General features: G+C 39.2%; 1 protein-coding gene across 1 annotated transcript; it reads left to right on the forward strand.

Moving 5' to 3' along the window:
* The first annotated feature begins 3,319 nt into the window (after positions 1 to 3,319).
* On the forward strand, positions 3,320 to 19,866 carry si:zfos-943e10.1 (GRAM domain-containing protein 2B). The gene is made up of 13 exons (XM_003449054.5): positions 3,320 to 3,531; positions 13,027 to 13,200; positions 14,417 to 14,480; positions 14,565 to 14,637; positions 14,736 to 14,839; positions 14,937 to 15,035; positions 15,238 to 15,309; positions 15,632 to 15,700; positions 15,823 to 15,922; positions 16,204 to 16,293; positions 16,478 to 16,577; positions 16,995 to 17,102; positions 17,751 to 19,866. Exons 1-13 carry the CDS (start codon positions 3,440 to 3,442, stop codon positions 17,767 to 17,769), a joined length of 1,164 nt encoding a protein of 387 aa, XP_003449102.2. The 5' UTR covers positions 3,320 to 3,439; the 3' UTR covers positions 17,770 to 19,866.
* The last annotated feature ends 218 nt before the right edge of the window (positions 19,867 to 20,084 follow it).

A 20,084-nucleotide genomic window follows, 5' to 3' on the forward strand; every position in this document is an offset into this window, starting at 1 on the left:
AAGTGCTTGAAAAGCTCAGCTAGTAACAGTAAACACTGGATGAAAACTTACCTTTCACACATGGGATGGACTGAAACAAAAGACAGGGCGAGCTTGGAAAGGGCATTTTTATTTTTATTTTCACTCGAATCTGACAAAAACAGGCAGGGCAATATGGAAAAGATGTTCTGCTAATTATTTATCAGGAATGGCGGGTGATGTCCAAACAACAAACAGCCCTATCTAGAATGACTCAATATATTTCCATGGCATTGTGCCCATGTGATCAGCTGCCTCTCACAGTTTTACTTGTCTCACTTTATCCCGTGTGATGCACTACTGATGCAAATCAGGGATTTTTTATTTTTTTTATTTTTTGCCTTCTCTGGACACAATAAACCATCTGTCTTTCAGATATGGAAATTCCAAATGAGCAACTCAATATGTCCCTGCCAATGTGACTTCCTCCAAACAGTGGTTCTTTCCAATGTTCTTTCTTCTGTCTGCATAAATGTATACATACTAAAATAGTGTTTGAGATGTTTATACTTAGCAAGGTTATTATAGCTAAAATCAAACTAAAAACTAAAACTAAAACTAGAAAAAAAAACATTTTAGTTAAATACATTTTAAAAATAGAGTTATGAATAAGATTTCAACAGAAACTATTTTGTGAACTTGGAAAACTAACTAAAAAAATGTAAAGGAAACATCCTTAGTTTCAGTGTTTGTTAGAAGATTTTACAAGAACTTGCCTGATGAGGAATTGACAAATGTATTTTTATTTATTTATTCATGTTTATTGAGACTCTGGATGTCCACAAGACTGTGAGTCATTTAAATACAGATATGTTTATCCATCTGTTACTATTACAACATTTACAGCTATTACTGTTCCTGCATTACTGCTAGTAATATTCATAATTATAATTATAGTCATAGTCATAGTAATTTATCTACATTTATAAATGTCATACTAAGGATGAGTAATGCTATATAAATGAGGAAGCACTTGCTAATACTTTGCTATCAATGCTTAAAAGTGACAAAACTCTTTTCATATAGCGCATTCTTTTTCTTCCTTCCAAGATGTTGCGAACCTTTCCAGTGTTCTCGAGTGTTTACCCCAGAATCTGGTAATAGAAATCTTTCTAGCAACACATTACTTTAGCAACAGATGGTCCTCTAAGCAAAGGACAACTCACTTTCTTCTCATGCTCAGACTTGCATGATAATCTGGATCTGTATCTTAACACCCAGTCTAACGTACACGCATTGTTACATGTAAAACTGAGACTTCAGTAACTTCATGCATTCAAAAATCGTGCAAATAAGATTCTATAATGCAGAAGTAAAAACGAAACTAAAGAACAGCCGGTAAATGAATGCTAGCGGAAGTATTTTTAAAATGTTTGCAGTGGCGCACATTAAATGTTCCCATTCAGCCCGTCAGCTTTTAAGAGATGACGTTTCTTTTTTTACCCTATGTGACTCACACTGTTAGCAATAGCAAAAAAGGGTGGTTTTACAAGACTAAAGCCTTTACTGTGGTGAAAAAAAACTTTTCTTTTATTCTGTTTTTTCTCTTTTTTCAGTATGTGTATTTTTTTTTTTTTAATGCAGTTTTCATTTTTCAGGAAATTCCCCTGCTATGTCAAAGGTTACATTTCCCAATACATGCTACTTACTTTTAAATTATTATTGAAATTATTATGTGGTTATTCCAACAAGCTGCTGTAAACACTGCCTTTCAGTAAGAATTTAAGGTCAGGAAGAAAAATATTGTGCATATTTCCAGGCTAACAAATACCCTGGGACCCTGGGATTTTATAATTTTTTTGAATCCTTAGTCGTTGGGTGGTTTCCTATTTGGTCTTTCGTAATCCATCTTATTTTACTCAATAGCCAGCAGAGAAACGTCAGTTACTGCCTACACTGCACATAAACCCCCCAAAACGTGATTTCCTCCTCTCTATCTGTGTTGTTTCCTGGGAGAGGGGATGGAAGGGGAGACCGGGGGTTGGCTGGTGTGGGCCAGATTTTGTGAGGGTGGTGTGTTTGCTGTGTCATGCGGCAGTACACTGCGTCCTCTGTTCACAGTAGCGTGGCAGCGCCTGAGCTGCCAAGTGAATCCAAAAAAAGGCTTCCGGCATTTGCGTCCACATTTCTCAAAAATGCTATAAGATAATGGTTCTGTTTTGTGTGTGTAAGATCTCTATGAATAGAGTTTAACTCTTGAGAACGCAGTGACAACTAATTAAGAAAATATTGTTCTAACTTTTTCATATTTTTAGACAGAATGGGCCCACGGGGCCTCAACAATGAGGCTGAAAGTCAAACCCTAAAACAACTTTCTCGAGGTTGCTCATCATGTCTTATGACACAAACAGAGTCAGTTCGATACGCGACATCTCTGTAACATATTCTGTTTTCTTTCCTACACATACATAGTCACATGTAGCACACGTAGACATCCACTGTGATTGCAATGTGACTTAGCTGACAGTCTAAACTCTGGCCTTATGACCTTGATCTGCTGAGTAGGTGTATAAAAAGCCATTTGTTGCTGCAGTTGGTGCCATTTTCCAGTGAGGTGGGGGAGGTGAAACTGCATGCTCGCAGTGCTGGGTTAAAATGAAGTGGCATGGACCACAAGAAAAGACATCAAGTGATGAATTATAACCTTCTGAGTTGCTGGAGTTCCCTTAATAAGATGGCACAAAGTTTCATTTGTGTTCTAGCTCATCATAAATAGTGATATTAAAGTGAATTTGCTTTGCTGTGCCCTGCATGCCAGCACCAGTGGAATTAGTTGACTTGCAGTGACACAAGTGCTCTTTCTGAAGTGCTATTGTTTATTTTAAACGTAGATGATCCTGCTAGCTTATGTTTGTTTGTTTTAGTATGAGCTGATGTGGCCTGTTTCATTATCACACAACAAAACTTGAGCTTTCAGTTCTTAAATGAAAAAAGTAATAGGCAACTGTCTGATGCTTTTTCAAATTAACTTCAGTGTATTGTGACACAGGAAACACTGTTGTTAAACCACAGGGTATACACCCCTCTGTTGATGGCACGTGAGATGTTAAAACCGTGTAAATTATTGATTGGGACGGCCATGCCAGCACAACAACGTTACAGGTCCCCGTTTTTATATTGCTCTCCAGACAGGGACGAGCCCATTTCCATAAAAGGTAATGGGCGGTCGACGCAAGACAAACCACCGCATTCTGATTGGACAACCGGGCTGACATGACCGCTTTTTCAACATTGTTTGACCACTGTGATTGGTCCTCCGACTTGGTCCGATTTAAGCTCATTATCTTAATCAGCCGTGGCTGAAGTGGGGAAGAAGAGGGGGGGGGGGGCTAGAAAAAAAAGCAGAAGCCAAACAAGAACGGTAGAGTTTGGCGTGGAGAGTCGTTTCTATACGAATCGACTATCACTGGCTGAGGGAAGGATGCTTGAAAACAAAAGAGAGAGGTTGAAAACTTTCCTCAGGAAGATTGACGAGAAGGCCATTGTCAGAATAAAACACTTCATGAAAGAGAGGTAAGCGGAATGAATGCGGTGCGGCTAGCTGAACCGTTATTTGCCGGGTGTGCATCAGTACTGGGTGGATGCACACTATCCATTTGACAGCAGCTTGTTCGATAAGATTTTATATTTTGAGTTCATCCTGACGTGCTGTTTAACCGAACAGTGTTAAATAAGTTTATGGAAGCAATTTTGGTTAAGATGGATGTGATGCCAGTTACTGGGGATTTACTGCTAACATGGTAGCACTCGCTAGGCCGAAGATCTGCTGATATTTAAATGAACTAATGCTAACGATACATTCATATATATTTAAACTGAATTAAAGCTGTTAAAGGGTAAGAGCTAAAGCTCACTAGGCACCAGTAAATAGTTGCTGTCGCTGGCATCTTTTATAGTATTGGTTTGTGTGCATTAGCATATACTGAAGCATAAGAGCCTAAAGGATGTTGTTAGCTTAGCCACTGACTTGGCTGGTAGTCTGAGCATCTGACCCCATTCATGTTTCCTGGCTAGTCTTGGTAAAAGTGTTTTCCAGTGGTAAAATGTAATTACTTGGCCACTGATGTATGAAATATTGTGCTCTGAAGTAAACATATGTGCTTTAAAACTTAACACTAATATGTGAAGTGTAGTTTACACGCTGGGTGGGTGGTTTAATTTCAAACTGTTATCTTTCATCGTTTATTTCAAGAACACTGTAGTGGACCCATTTTAGCCTTGTGATGTTTGTGTGAGCAGTATTAGCTCCTTAATCTTTTCCAGTAAGCGTAAATAAACAGTATTACCAGATGGAGAGTGGTGTAAACTAAGATAGCCCAGAACTGGTAGGCAGTTAATCTCACCTTTGCCCATTTCTGAGAAATCATGACTTCATCTGCTGACCAATGTGGGTCAGATTGGCGTCATATTGATTCTTTAGTCATCCTCACTGATAATCCAGTCTTTTCAGTGGGCAGAGGCACGTTTACCACCATCACAGTCACCCACGAGCCTACAGTATAGTGTGTTTCCCTCTAACCCCTCAGGGAAACGCACAAACACACTTGTCACATGTAGTATGTCCAAGTCTGTCTTCTCAGAAAAAAACTATTTATAGCTCCTGTGAGTTGACCACAGGTGGTACATGGTGTATTATATAAACGCTTTCAGCATTTCATTGTGAGTACTCCACGTCCTCTGAGCTCTGCCTTTAAGTTCTTCCCCTTACATGGCCATTTGCTCGAGTGCCAACCCAGCTGAAGTGTCCTGGCGGTTATCAGGATAGCTACTGTGTGTGTGCAGTATGGCATGTACCATGATTATGTTTCCAAACCTCATACATTTTTTTTTTTTTTTTTTGTATGGCAGTGTAAGGCTTCAAGAAAAACCAAAACTTTTGCCTTGTGATTGCAACATTGAGCCAGAGTAAATCAATTCCCTGCATTGTTAATTTCCAGAATGAAGGTGAAAGTATCAGTTAGATGTAATAAATGTGCTGCTTATTTTTTTATTTTTTTTTTTAAAGTGACTGAAGCCAGGAATTAAGTGAAATCTCTGCCTTTACACAGATTACAAGCTTCAGAGCTCATTGCAAGTTGTAGTTGTTTTGCATACTGTCATATGTCTTTGGTTCCAATGTAGAAGAACCTGGTGCAGATTAGCTGCAATGTCTGGGCGTAGGAGCCTAGAATAGTCTGGGTGGGGCAGCTATGACTCCAGAAGGATGCTCCCAGTGCAGACCTTCCTTGCTACTGTAGGCAGAGAAGACTGTGGTCTAAATAATGCTGCAGGCATCGGGAAACCTGAAGTTAGAAGATGAAAACCACATTTGCACGACTGTTTGTCACTAAATGAAAGGTTGAAGGCCAACTAGGTGGTCACATTTGAAGTTACGTGTTGCTTCTGTCAGTCTAGTGCTAATGATCGCTCCACCTTGTCACAGAGCCAGGAGAGAGGCTATATTTTTCTTAGCTTTTTTAACCTTTTTGGAGCTCACAGTGGCCTGGAGAATTTCACCTAATGTTTTTCCATTGGTTAGTCTAATTTTAGAGAGATGACTTTATGCAGGCTTATCTGAATGCATGAGCTAAAGCCTGTTCACGTTCTGCTCAACTTTGAACAGCAGAATAACATCTTGTGTAGTTCTTCAATGACAAAATGTCTTGTCTCTAGTCAATAAAGAATTTAAACCTTGATTTTTATGATTACCTTATCTTTTCGACAGGTTGAAAGCTGCTCATTGGAAGCTGTAGGAGGAACTGTTTTCCCAGAGTATTAGACTGCATTTGTCGGGCCTAACAAGCCAGTTAATGTGTTTGTGTTCAGTTTTTCACTACAAAAAATGCAATAATTACTCTGTTGGCCACTGTCTTAGACTGCAATTGGTGATGTTAGTCCTCTTCTGCATCCTCTGTCACCAGCAGCTCTCCACCTGCTGCAGAGCAGAACAAGGTCTTACCTCTAGAGTCCAAGCTGGTGGAGTTGTGGCCTGTTCAACAGCAGGGTGTGAAACTCGAGACAGGTGAATTACATCAAAGACTGCCACAAAAGCAACCTGCCCTTTAGACAAACATTAGATCCGGCTAGGTGGCTTAAAAAATTTTTAAAACGGAACATCTCCTTGTGCAACCATCAGCATAAATTAACATCCCACACAAGTGAAGTGGATGTGTGGGGAAAGTTTTCACTCAACTACACTTCTTGTTCTGCAGTGAAATGGATTCTATCCTTCACACGAAAACAAGTTTGACATGAATGTTTCCTATGACTTTATTCAGACACACCGTGATAGTCACACAGAAAGCTAGCTTAGGAAAGTTTGGGAGAAGATTTGTAAAACTTCCAGATGCGGTCAGATAATGTGATGTGTGTCTGAAACGAAATGTAGAAAAGGGTCGGGTTTGTGCAGTGTGACGTCTAAATGAATTTATTGCAGTCCTTCATATATTTGCACTTATTGTAATCGTAATGTTGAGTGGGACTAAAAAAAAAAAAAAAAAAAAAAGCCCCCCCCCCCCCCCCCCAACACATTATTCTCTCTGCTCACCTGCCGGGACACTGTGAGTACTCTGTTGCCTTGAAGAAAGAACCTCTCTGTCTTTGCCTGGTTTGCACAGGAGGAAGTGGGGAGAGATGCTGTGTGCACAGGGCCACGTGATTCCCCACTGAGAAACACACATTTATCCTGTAATGCTCTCTGTTCTAGTTTGCGCGCGCACACATACAGACACACACACACACTTTTTCAACAGACTGAGTCCTGGCAGGGTGCCACAGAGTCTGAAACTTTGCCATGGCCACTGGCTTGTTTCCCTGCCCTTCCTGGGTACTCTACTGACGCTCACAGACATGCAAGCAGACGCATTAATTTTTTTTAGTCCATCCAACGATATTAAGGTCATCTTTGACATTATGTCTTAAGGTTGTTTTTTTTTTTGTTTGTTTTTTGTTCCCTTTTTAGTTAAAAATTTAACTACGTTGTCATAAAGTAGTTGAGATGAATTTGTTTGTTGCATACTAGCTTTTGGTGGATTATAAAAGATTATGGCTGTCAAATGACATGGTTCACCGAACACAGTTGCAATAATCTCTTGTGCTTTTATTGAACTTGTTCTGTTGGTTGCTGGAGAAAGAGTAGGTCACATTTATATATAAAAAAAAAAAAAACAGATCCATGGGTCTCCAGAAGATGGTGCTCTTACACTTTGTGTTTCTAATTATTCTCAGTATTCTCAATTATTCTGATCTTTGAGAGATTCACACATGTAATGCTTCCCCAAGCCTCACATGTGAACTTTGGGCTCAGTGTTGGTTATGGAAATGCATTCTGTACTAAAGCAATTTTGTCTTAAGGCAACTCTCACTGCAGACCAGCTGACACTGGCTTGACGTCTGAAGCTAAACTCTCGGGATCATCTCAGGGTAGTGAATGAAAGCAGTGTATACCCCAAGGAGTTCTTTTAATGACTGGAATGTCCTGCACTGGAGAAATTGGTCTTCACCACACTAGAATTCACTGGTAATCACATTTGTATGACTCTTATACTGAAAAGCATTTCTTTCACAGACGAGAGAATAAATGGCAGTTCACCACCTTACAGTGTAAAAGGTGATCTTTTGCTGAAACCTAGGCTGAACAATGCAGTAAAGTGGCGCAACTTTAGATTTTTGGTTCTCTTAATATTGTTATGATGCAAACATGCATTCTATTGTCATCATGTTCAGTAAATTTCTAACAGACCAGGTAATAAAAGTGGCTTTTCCTTCTTGTCACTGGGACAAATTGAGACATCAGGGGATTAACAACCAGATCTCCTGCTGTGGGGGTGTAGGTGTTGGCTTTGCAACTTGATTAATGTTGTTGTGTAAGGGCTTTGTTGTGTGATGTTCTACAGTGTAGCAGTAGTTTTAAAAAGCAGGGTTAAGGGGGAAAACGGTGGCCCATTGACCAGCTGAACGTCAGTGGAACGCCTTTGTACTGTGTATATCCAGGGCATGTTTAGTCAACCCTCTGTCATTTTGATATAAAAGGGACAGTTGATAAAGTAATAAGGACATTAACTCTTAAGAATATTACTAAAGAATTGAAATTTATCGGCTTTTCAAAAATATTCTTACATAATTAGTGGCTTATAAGCAGAAAATACCCATCTTGATCCTGTGATGAGACACAAAACACTTTGGGGTGGCATCAAGAAGGTCATCCAGCATAAAAATCTGCCAGATCAGACATGATCTACCTGCTGTGGTTAATGATGGAGCAGCTAAAAGTAGCCTTTTTTTTTTTTTTTTTTTTTCTTCTCATACTGGTAAACAGGTTGAAGTTCAGAAAATGTATCTACAAGCCCAACTAACAGGAAAAGATGGGCCTTACATAAATTGTTAAGAACTAAGCATTCAAAAAGATGCTGAATTATTGTTGAAATTTACCATTATAAATGTATTCCCAAGCAACAAAAAAACAGAGGTAATTCTTCAAGATACATATAATAAGGTAGGCATCACGCTGGGTTTACATTTCTTGTTTTTTTTTTTTTTTGTTTTTTTCCCTCTCACCTTTGCCTATTTGCCCAGGTGACACTGAAGAGAAGTCATTACGAAATGGGAATTACTGGCACTGTAAAGTAGGAGCATAATTGCCTCCATGAGGTAAATGCATGCTGTTCTAGAATGTGTCATCCTATAGCTCTGCTCCGAGAAGCTCCTATTGAAAATGTTGCAACCAATATTTAGAAAGGAAGGAGTGGTTTCCTTTTATTTCCTTTTTTTCCTTTTTTTTTTTTTTTTTTTAAATTGTGACTAAATTACGCCTGAAGTCACATGCCCAGTTGGACGTTATCTTTCTCAGTGATGTTGATGTCATAGGTATAGAAATAGTCTATCGATGAATAAACACCCTAGGCTGAGATACGCGAATGTAACCAGGCTCCACTACATTTACAGCACTCCACCTTTTTTGTTTTTTGTTTGTTTTTTAAATTAGTTTTTTAAATTTGTGTGTTAGTAAGCAGCTTTTGAAGGACCCCCCCACTTTCAACACAAATGTCCTTACATTGATGGCCCTGTTCACATCGTCTACAAAGGCTGGGTTGGCTATTGTCATGCATGCAGGTCACATTGTCGGCTGCTTCTAAAGTCACGGCCCCATTGTTATTGAGAACAGGCTATTGAATTTTGATGTTTGCCTATCCAAACTAAGAATAACCCGGCACTGTTTCCCTCGGCCCCCACATTTTTATCAACTACCTCCCACTGTTACTTGTTTCCCTGACAACACATACTAAGGCTGCATTAGAAAGGAAGGAGGAGATTTGGGGGTTTCAAATCAAATGAACTTTTTTTTTTTTAGTTTACTGTGTTCACTCTGCTGTTTCCCATCTCCTGTCCTGCTGCGTGTTTCTGGGTCTGGTGTTTTTGTCTTCGTGTTGAACTAGCACGCGCTTTAAGCCATTAAAAAGACCTTTAGTCCCTAGCTTCTGATTTGGCTCCTAACTCACCTAGGTCCAAGTTCAAAAGGTATTGCCATTGTTATAGTTGCCTGTCTTGGCCAGAGGTGTCTACAACGTTTCCGGGACTGTGGAAGACTAGAAGGGAGAATTTAGTTGGTCATGGAAAGACCAAAAGTCTTGTTGAACCAGCCGGGTCCTGTGGATTCTCATTACTCAGAAGATGTGAAAAGGTAAGACGAACAATCGAGTCTGCTTACTGATCTCAGACAGTCATGTTCAGACTGTTAGGTAAAGCAGAACTTGTTCTAGCCATACGCAACTTTCTTTTTGTGTCAAATTGCAGAGATCTTTGTCATACTCTATATTATTTTTCGACGATCCACTTTCCCAAAGCAGTTTTTAACTTCTTTGTTTTGTCAGTGGATTCAGATTTGTCAGCTAGGAACCACTGAGACCTCTAATGTGGGCTCTTTGTGTGGTTAAAGATGGGAGTAGAGAAAAAAATGCAGATAAAGAAAGATATCTGTCGGCAGTCTTTGTTCTATGATGAGGTATATCACATTTCTCTTTGTACAGAATCTTTTCTTTCACGTATTGTACTCTACAGTGAGTTCTAATGAATAACATACCTCCATAACTTTCTTTTTTAAATCTGTTGTTTTTTTGTTTTTTTTAAGATATCTTTGACAGTGAAATATCACGAGTGATACTAAAACTGGCCTGAGAAGTCGTAATTCGTTACTTGAACAAGAAAGTAGGTCAGATGTCAGCACCTTAGTCTAATTAATTCAACACATACGCATAACTGAACACCACCGCCTTTGAAATTTAGAAATGCCTCTGTTGCAGCCTGTGCAGGACATGGGTATTTCATCATTTCTTCCCCACATTGCTCATTTCATTACTTTTTTTTTTTTTTAAACACTGGGTACTTACTCACTAGCCTTGATTGCGTTGGCCTTGACGTTTTTATACACCATTGAGCAAGTTTCTTCTATTGAGGCCTCATTGATAATCTTGAGATAAAACTTATGTCATGCAAACATGAAATATTTTTATTTTTAGATGATTATTTTTTAATTACTCTCTTAATTTGCCAGCACATTGACGTTATCAGTGCTTTCGGAAGATATGTTAACAAACTAACGCAAAGGCTGAACAATGAAAATATCACCGAGGAGCTTAATTTTCAGATAGGCTGTTGAAATGTAGGGGTGTTTGTGGCTTCCTGACTTAGAGGAAACTGCTTTAACCTTAATGGTTTTGCTTAGATCTAAATAGAGGAAGTGGGTGAGAATGTCAAACAAGCTAGTAGTATTTCAACAATGCCTATATTGCTTTGTCGCTTTAACCTCTGCCAAGTAGGAAAGGGTCAGGTGAGCATATTTGAATACCCGACCAGCAATTCAGGCCCAATTGTGAAATTGTTGTGACAGCACGTACCCGTTTTCAAGTAACAGCCACATTAACTTACTTGCCCACAGTTTCCAAATCTTTGTTAAATGTCAAAGAGGTTTATATAGTTTTAAATATGCAATAAAAATAAAGTTTGTGCAACTACAAATAACTGAAAATTGGTTTTACATAAATGGTTAAAAACTGGACATTCACATAGATGCTGAAATGTTATCCACTCTTGCTTAATTGTATTGCACTGCATAACAGAGCGGAATACTTTCCAAATAACAGGGCAGGTAACCGCAGTTGCATTTATGTTCTTTGTTTCTTCACCTTTGTCCTACTAAAAGGTCATGCTGAAAAGAAATCATTACAGCACAGAAATGACTGACACTGTTAGAGAAGTCAACATGGTATACTGTCGGTACAGTTGGGTGATTACCTTATTTAGAACAGAAAATTTAAACTTTTGTTTTTTGGTTTGTTTTTTGCTCTGTGGTTAGATTCACTGACTGAAGGGGGAAATGGATAATGCACCGCTTTCTAGAAGGGCTAGTGTTTTCACTTCACAAGAATTTCACCTTAACTGTCATACACATGGCTGTTAATAATTGGCTGATCTTTTTCCTTGTCAGATTTTGAGTTTGATGCTTTTGATCTGTGGATTTTGTGGAATGGAACCTGTTTGATTTAACATAGGAAGACAGCACAGGCAATGACATGCCTGTGTGTGTGTGTGTGTGTGTGTGTGTGTGTGTGTGTGTGTGTGTACATACATGAGAAAGAGGAGGGACTGTGTGCTCTTGCCTGTATTTGTTTTGTTCTGGGGGGTGTGGTTGGGTTTGACGTCACACACTACGGAGTGTCACACCATTCTCATATAGAAACAGCTTCCTCTTTGCTAGCACATTCATACAGCAAGTGAGCAACAGGGTGGTTTTTTTTGTTTTCTTTTTTCCCCTGTAGAAGGATGTGGTAACAAGGCTTTATGTACAACAACTTAACTGGAACTACGTGCATAATGTCAAGAGGATTTTAAAGATCTTTCTGGCAGGGGGAGTCTTAATATTTGTTTAGATCTTGGATAACTTTTCTGTCTTGAGGCCTGTGCGCAGGCTTTTTAGAAAAAGCAAAAAAAAAAATTTTTATTTATTTATTTTTTTTATTAGGATAGGAAATGCCTACTGTCAGTAGGTATATGACTTTTCGTTCATCAAAGCGATTTAAATTTAGCAGGTAAGTGGAAGTTCAAAGTTAGTTTGTGTGGTGTTGTTTTCTTTGAACAAGAAATGCAGGCTTTACACCGTCTTGTATAATGTGGGCTATGTGTTTCAGGGATTTCAGGATGTTGTAATCATTCCACTGTCTTATCCTGTGAATCCTTTTTGTTAGTTCCTTGTCAAGGACAGGCCATGGTCTCTTACAGAGCATATGGACTATAGTGAGTCTTCTAATCTTTTTTACAAGACTCTTTATTGAAATGGTATATTTGCAGAGGCTTGTCAGGTTGAGAGCATGAACATACGTCGATCAGATCGTAAAGCAGTCAGGTGCTTCTGGTCAACTGAGCTCTGACGTAATGTTATCAGTAAAACCTTTTCTTTTGGATCGGGTAACCGGTGCCAGCACATCACAAAGATGGGCATCGATGTATCTGACATGTGGCATAGATGTCAGATACATCTGTGCATTACAGCTGACTTCAGTGGAAAGGGATAAGTGATTTGGTTTTTGGTTGGTTTTTTTTGTTTTGTTTTTTTAAAGAGAGGCTTAAAACACTCGAAGTTGATGTAGAGCCAAAACATGTAATCTTATCATGTTGGCAGTGACCTGTGTTTTGATGGTAGATTTTTGATTTTTGTTTTCCATTCTGGCTTTTAGTGGTTTTCTCATTTGCCATCCTGTGGTAAGATGTTCCTTTTTTCTTTTTTTCTTTTTTTTTTTTAAATGGCTCCGGTAGACTGGTCCAACTATTTTTGAATGCATGTCGAGGTGCTATCAGTGGATGCTCTGACTTATTTTTTGTGTCCAACAAAAGCAGAGTCACTTGTACTTGCACTGTGAAAGGTCATTGTCTACTTGGAGACTTTCTAAATCGTTTGCGTACATGTGAAAGTCTTTCTAAAACCTAAAGTGGCTCATTTTGTAATTTTTCCCCTTTCCCCCCCTTAATTTGTTGCAGCTACCCAGTAGAGAGCAGCAGTGGCGGGCTGCCAGCCAAAGTAAGGAAAAGCAGGAGCACCTTAAGCAATGGCAGCATCAAGAAGGTGGAGACGAGGAAAGCTTTGAGTTTAGAGGCGGCCCAGCTCGAGGTCCAGCAACAGCACAAAACCCTGACCAGACAAGCACCTGTCAGGTAGGTTTCATGGGGACACAGTTCTAATTACACAAAAGCCAAAATCCTGGATTCTGTGACGGTTAATAACAGCCTGACACAAATGTTTGGAAAGTGACTCGTTTTGTTATTTTTGTCTCTATACACCACCATGGAGGGGTAGAAGATTAAACTTGAACCTTTAAATTTACTTTACTATTAAAAAATCAAACAAAATGTCTATTTTTCCTTAATTTAATACTGTGGCTTAATGTGTTAAATTAAAACTTTCCCAAAGAGCCACTTTTGTGTATACTGTTATTCAGATCAGTTAAATCTGGTAGAGCAAGAACTTGTTTTAATCTCACATTTGTTTTAATAAACAGATGAACATTTTAAATGGGTGAAAAAATAAAACTCCACATTAAATAAACAGTATTTGACTGTCTGGAGGTGCTTACAGTTGCACAGCTGATGTTATGTGGATTCATTTTGAACACGTATCACAAGACCTGACCCACCTCGGGCATCATGCACACATGACCACACACCCCATGTAGGCTGCTTTCTCACATGATTCAAATGCATGAGCGTGGAGATGAGTTTGATTCCTGATGATTCAGTCTTGATTATTTCTTTTGTCTAGTTGTGTGGGCATAGTGAACAAGAGATTCAAAGATATTCAAATGTTGATTTGTTTTTTTGTTTTTTAACCATATTAGAAGCTCTACCCGTTCACAGATTACGCTATGAATAAGTGTTTTAGTAGTTTAACTGGAGTGTTAAATCTCAGTCCTTGCCTTACCTCATAGCTAAAGATTAAAAGAATGTGACAAATTTGAAGATATGTGGGTGTCACAGGAGCTTCAGAGTGCTGTTCATGTGGAAAACATACCAAGGATGCGTGGGAGCAGGTGAAAATATCACTTGTCCACATTTTTAAGGTTGTTGAACAGGTTTCCTAACAAAGTAGTTTTACATTTAAAGAAAGTAGTTGTCGTCAGCTTTACTTTCTTTATAACTCCATCACTGCTTCCTTGCTACGTAGCACTGTGTGTTTGTGTGTGGCAGTCAAAGACGGACTGCAATTCAAGAAATGAAAACATGGTAGAGAGAGTTTTGCATATTTGTCCTGCTCATTTGACGCAGGATCTATCAGACTTGTAATCCAGGAAAAAGTCAGGTCATATGGTTCATGCGGGTAAAATGTCATTTCCTTTTTAATCATGGTGTTAATCACTCTTTATGTTTTCCTCAGGGCGCAAACTTTTGATGTCGACAGCAAAGGCTTTGAGAAGACCGAGGGCACTGGCTCTCAAAGTGTAAGTCCACCTCAGGTTTAAAAGCAAACTGATGAAGAAAGTATTTAACTTTAGTCAAGTAACAATCCAATTTTATTATTTCAGAGTTTCAAAAAGCACAACAAGACTTTTCACAAGTTGTTTCCAGACATTCCAGAGAGTGAAGACTTGATTCATGGTAAGTTTTAAAAAAAATGGATTAAATGGAGAATCTAAATTTAAAAGAAAAAATGAACAAGCTGTGTAAAACTGAACGGTCCTGCCCTCCTCTCCCAGCGTACATCTGCGCCCTGCAGAAGGAAGTGCCCTACCATGGTCGGCTATACATCACTGACACGCATGCCTGTTTCTTTTCTTCTGTTTTGCTTAAGGACACTAAGGTAGTTATCAGCTCAGACCTCGCCCATCATTCTTTTTAGCTCGTTGTGGGATTCGACTGACGCAAGTCTGACCTTTTCTTTGTGTGTGTTTTTGCAGGTAGTGGTTCCAGTTTCCTGCATTAAAAGGGTGAAGAAGCAGAATACAGCTTTGCTGGTACCCAACGCCTTGTCAATTCGCACCATTGAGGGAGATAAGGTCAGTTTCTCACCTTTATCCTCACACAATCTTTAGTTAACACTTATTGAGACTGCACAGTCAAAGTCAAACGTAAGCTTTGAAATGTGATTTTCATGTAATGTAGTCTGTGGCTGGGTGACCTTTTATGATGGAGCTTTGTCTTGTAGGGCAGATGGCTAATGCTCATTTTGTTTTCTTTATATTCCCTCCCATTGTGCAGTACGTCTTTGTGGCTCTGCGGAATAGAGAGTCGTGTTTTCAGCTGCTGCGTTCAGTCTGTCCTCAGCTAGAGGTGAGTGGCTGAGGTCACAAAAGAAATCTAAATTTCTGTAATGGATCACAATATTGTAAAACTATACTGTGTCACTGCTGGCTTCTTGGAAGTCTTGCAACGAATGTGCTTTTCCATTCTTTGAAGTTATTTGCTGTGCCATGATTGAGAAAATGTACTCTGTGTTGCAATGTCTTCAGTCTGACATTAGAGTGGCAAACAGCCATGCTGTTGCATCTACAAGTTTAAATAAACCTCTTCAGAGCATGCAGAATATAAATTCCATGAATGACAACTTAATAGGGTTTTTGTTTTGTTTTTTTTTTTAATGCCTCTGTTTCAGGATGTCAGTGCAAACAGTAGTCCTCTCTTCTCCTCAGCTGAAAACAGCTTTGATAAGAACAAACTTGTGGTGAGTAACTCTTTTCTGCATTTTAAAACCATGATTGTTTTTGGGGGGTTTTTGTTTGTTTTTTTTCTCATGCTCTGTTTTTTGTACTGATGATTTTTGTTCTGTGTTCGTCTTACTGACAGAACTCCAGCCAGTCCAGTCTGGACGATAGCTTCGACCAATTCGATGGCTCCAAGTCTCAGACTTTACAAGAGGACCGCCCTCTGCTTAGACCGCATAAAGGTGAAAATTCAGCACCACCTCTGAGCGTTGAGCTGTTTTTTGTTTTTGTTTTTTTTGTTTGGTTGGGGTTTTTTTTTTTTTTTTAATGCATTATGTTGTTACTTGTTAGTAACTTGTAGCGTTTCTTAAAAGATAATTTGAAAATGCTGCAAGACCTCAGCTGACAGTGCTACGTGTTGATAGCATTATCTACTATTCTCCTATCAGACCTTGAACTTTGCACGTCTACCATCTCGATCAGAAACAAGTCTAACCCCCCACCCCGCTTCTTCTGCTTACAGAGGCAGTGCCTAATGTAAATGGTTCCTCTCTGAAGAACCTGCATATGCAGCAGAGTGAAAGTTCATCTACAGAGGAGCTGTCTTTGTCAGGTAACCAACACATGGCCATTTAACACTAGTTACCGGCATTAGTTTTGTCTATGCTGGTAGGATATGCAAAACTGTGCATAATTATCGAATGTCGAGGCCTGAAATTATGATATCACAAATGCTTGCGACTGACTTTAAAACCTTGGTGTTGTTATTGGTGTTAAATTATTATATTATGTTTTAGGTGGATCATGGGTGTGGAATGTGACTGAAAAAGCCAAGTCCCTGGTGGTTCAGAGAGAGGCCAGCAACCTCAACACTCTGCTCTTCATTTACTTGATTTTGTGAGTAGATCCTTCTCCCCCAGCTGTCTTTATTGTTATGACTTGATCGGAACTTGCATTTCGCTCCCAAATTCTCAATCTGAGGGGCGAAAAAGTAAAAAGTGGTTCTAAAGCAGATAATCTTGTAGAATATACCAACAAAAAGTAATTCGTCAACTATTTGGTGTTTTTGTTTGTTTTTTGTTTGTTAAATGGGACAATTGTGACGAAACTAAATTTTCAGTCTGTTTTTAATAATATTACATATTTTATAAAACTACATTAGCTCTAGCATGACTTTGGAATTGGCTTTAGAACTATTTCATCAAACTATTTAGTCTGTTTTGTTTGAGCAGCTGTTGGTTGAATCTGAACGGTCTGGATTTGATCCTTTGCCACCCAGGCAGTGAATCTTATGACTTATCTTATATGTTGTAGGGTTCTGCTGCTGCTGCTGTCTTCAGGCTACATCGGTTTACGTATCGTGGCCCTAGAGGAACAGCTGACGTCCCTGGGCGCTCTGTCTGAATTCAACTTACAGAGCGGGTAAAATGTCTATTGACTTATTTATTTTTAATTTATTTTTTTAAATATTGTGTGTTGGCATGTTTACAGAGAGAAGAGGGTTGCAGCTTGACACAGAAGGAGATGATAAAGAGAAAAATTTGCATCGTTTTTTCCTGCTCATTTGGTTCCGATGCTGTAGACGAGGGGGAGAAAGGGTGGAAACATGTATCTAGGAAAATCTGACTTATCCTGGGCCACTGCCTGTTAAGTCAGATGTTGTGTGTCTGTATGTGTAGAAATTTGCAAAAGTACAGATCGTGACTGAAGACCTTAGTACATTGCATTAGAATAGAGGTGTTTTATCATAGGTGATCAGTCAGAAGCGCTGTTTCCACTGACTCTTTGTTTTGAGGGGACCAGTGTACCTGAATCGGTATAAAGTATTTGCATTCAACCCTGAAACATGTTGCTGATATACTTGAAGGGCAGGAGCTTTAGTAATACTCCCGTCTTTGCATTTATCAATAATTCCAAACTGTTTGCACAAGGAGTGTTGGGAATTCAGTCATCTACATTTTGATCATGAGTTTGCTCGAAGGAAGACGAAGTTAATATTGCAGCCAAGCAAACAAATGTAATTCCAGGAGTAGGTGTAGCTTGACGCACTGTTTCTCTTTCATTTCACAGGTACCAACAAGACACATAACAATCAGCGACTTAAGGAGAGATTGGTTGACTCATGATCGGAAGATAATTTCTGCCTCTTCCCAGCAATACCAGCCGGGGAACTTTAACGTACTCAGACTTTGTGGCCTGCGCAAAGGAAGAGTGGCCAACATGTGCAATTTTTTTCAGACACAACTTGTTGACTTGAAGGGCTATATTTCCTCCAAGTGCAGTAAACAACACAGCAAAACAAAAGGACATGCTGCGACCCAGTCACGTAGAGCCGAGCCAAAAACGTGTACACGCACTGCCTGGTTGCAGTGTCTGTTTGAACCAAAGCCAAACGGCTCTATCTTAGCGAGGTGCCACATTAGCCAAGTTGATGGGCATGCTTCTGGCAGCAACTGTTCCACATCTGTGAATTTACGTTGTCCTCTTCTTCCTGAGCATGCATTCTTGAACAGGGCTATACCGGTTTAAAGCATTAGCCTGCTGTAGTGCCGATGATTGCACCTCACCTCTCGAGACGTAGTGCTATGCATAGCCAAAGATCCACACTGTCCACGTCTTTTGCATGAGTGCACGGATGATGGAATGATGTTTTTGTCTGTTATTTAGCCCTCTATCAGCAGTGGTGTCTATCCACCTTTTAAATCCAGTCACTTTCGGGTACTTTTCTTCAAATGGTTCTTATATTTCGCATCAGCGGTGGGTTGAAATGATGATGGCTAAGATCCAAAATTCAGATCAGCCCGCAGAGGCTCGATACTTTCCTGATGGTCTTCTCCTTTCTCTCTTTCTCTCTGTGTCCAGGCAGAAATGATTGCAGTATTACTCTTCCTCGAGTTTGGCATGATTTAAACCTGTTTAATGATCATTGCTCAGAGGTTATTTTCTTCCCAGTCTCTACTGGATGAATGCATCAACAATGCACAAAATACACGAGAATATTAGGAAGCTGTATTGGCTAAAGAAATGTTATTGTGTACAGCTTTTCTGACTTTGGTCTTCAAGAGTAGCAATCAAACCTGTCTTTTTGATGTCAACTGCAAACCTCTCTCTATGACAGGCCTCTTGGGGACCAAGGTGGCATTTCTTCAGGTTATTTAAAGTAGCACCAATAACATATTTCTAATGTATGTGTCTGGGGAAAAATGGGCACTTGACTGATTCTGTGTACTCTTTGTCACCTGAAGAGGATTTTTATTATTTTTTTCTAAATAACCACACTTGCTGCAAGGTCCGAGATTATCAAAAGTAAAACAAGTGGTCCCAAAAAGAAATTTCAATATGCAATGAATTGTTTTGCATGACAAAATGTAATTTCTGTGAGCAGTTTGTTTGGTTTGTTTTGTTTTTTTTAAATGGAACTTGATATTCGTGGGTTAGAAACTGAGTGAAAGAATCGTCTCGAGGGAGCAAGCGCACTTTAAAAACTTGTGGTGTGCCTGTCACAATCCAAGACGCTGTTTGGATTAAGAAGAAATGGCAAAACTGGTGTTCTGTGGTAACTAAAGGTGCTTAGACCTTATTTTTAAACAACAAAAAAGATTTCACTCAGGGGTCGTGGGCCACTACCTGCCATGTGGTTTTAGGTTGTCAACTTTTCCTGTCATTTCAAAGTCTTGTTCTCATGGTGGGGTTCACATCCTCTGGTTCCTCCAGTGTTCCTTTAAGAAAGAACACTGTTTCATTGAGTTCGCTCAACTTCACCAATTGATAAAACTATTTTTCTGTTTTGTTTGTTTTTTTGTTCCCCCCTCCGCCCCTTTGTACGACCTGTTTAAACTAACAATGCATATCCATCTCAGTGATTTAGCATCACCTTTATGGGAGCTCTCAGAGTCCTTTTGTGATGTTCAGTTAAGTTTATTCTCATAATGCCACATACAGTACTGTCAGTTCTTACAACCCCCCACCTGGGGGCAGCACACACACAAGTACTGTCCTCAAAAAAACTCCTTTAATTCAGTGAGGAGGGTAGTAGTTGTGAGGTTTTGCACTATTACAAGTGTTGTAAATAATTTTGTATCATTTGTTAATGCCCTTAATTCTATTATTGTCCCATATATTTATTTGCATTCTGTGTAATTCAAAGTAGTCTCTGTGAGATGACTTTGCTATTGTTCAAAATAAATCAAATGTTTCAAAGTAAATAATATTCTGATCTTTTTTTCTTTTTTTTCCCGTTTTATTCTGATAAATTGGACGTGGTAAATGGATGGAAAACATGAAGTCTGGGAGTGGCCCAGGTAACTTGGATACTATCCAATCTAAATAACTACACACCTTTTAAACCCATTTTCAATTCATGTCAGTGTTTGCTGAGAAATTTCTAAAACCACGGCCGCCTCC

Source organism: Oreochromis niloticus, linkage group LG15 (genome assembly GCF_001858045.2).
Source record: "Oreochromis niloticus isolate F11D_XX linkage group LG15, O_niloticus_UMD_NMBU, whole genome shotgun sequence".
Classification (NCBI taxonomy): Eukaryota; Metazoa; Chordata; class Actinopteri; order Cichliformes; family Cichlidae; genus Oreochromis; species Oreochromis niloticus.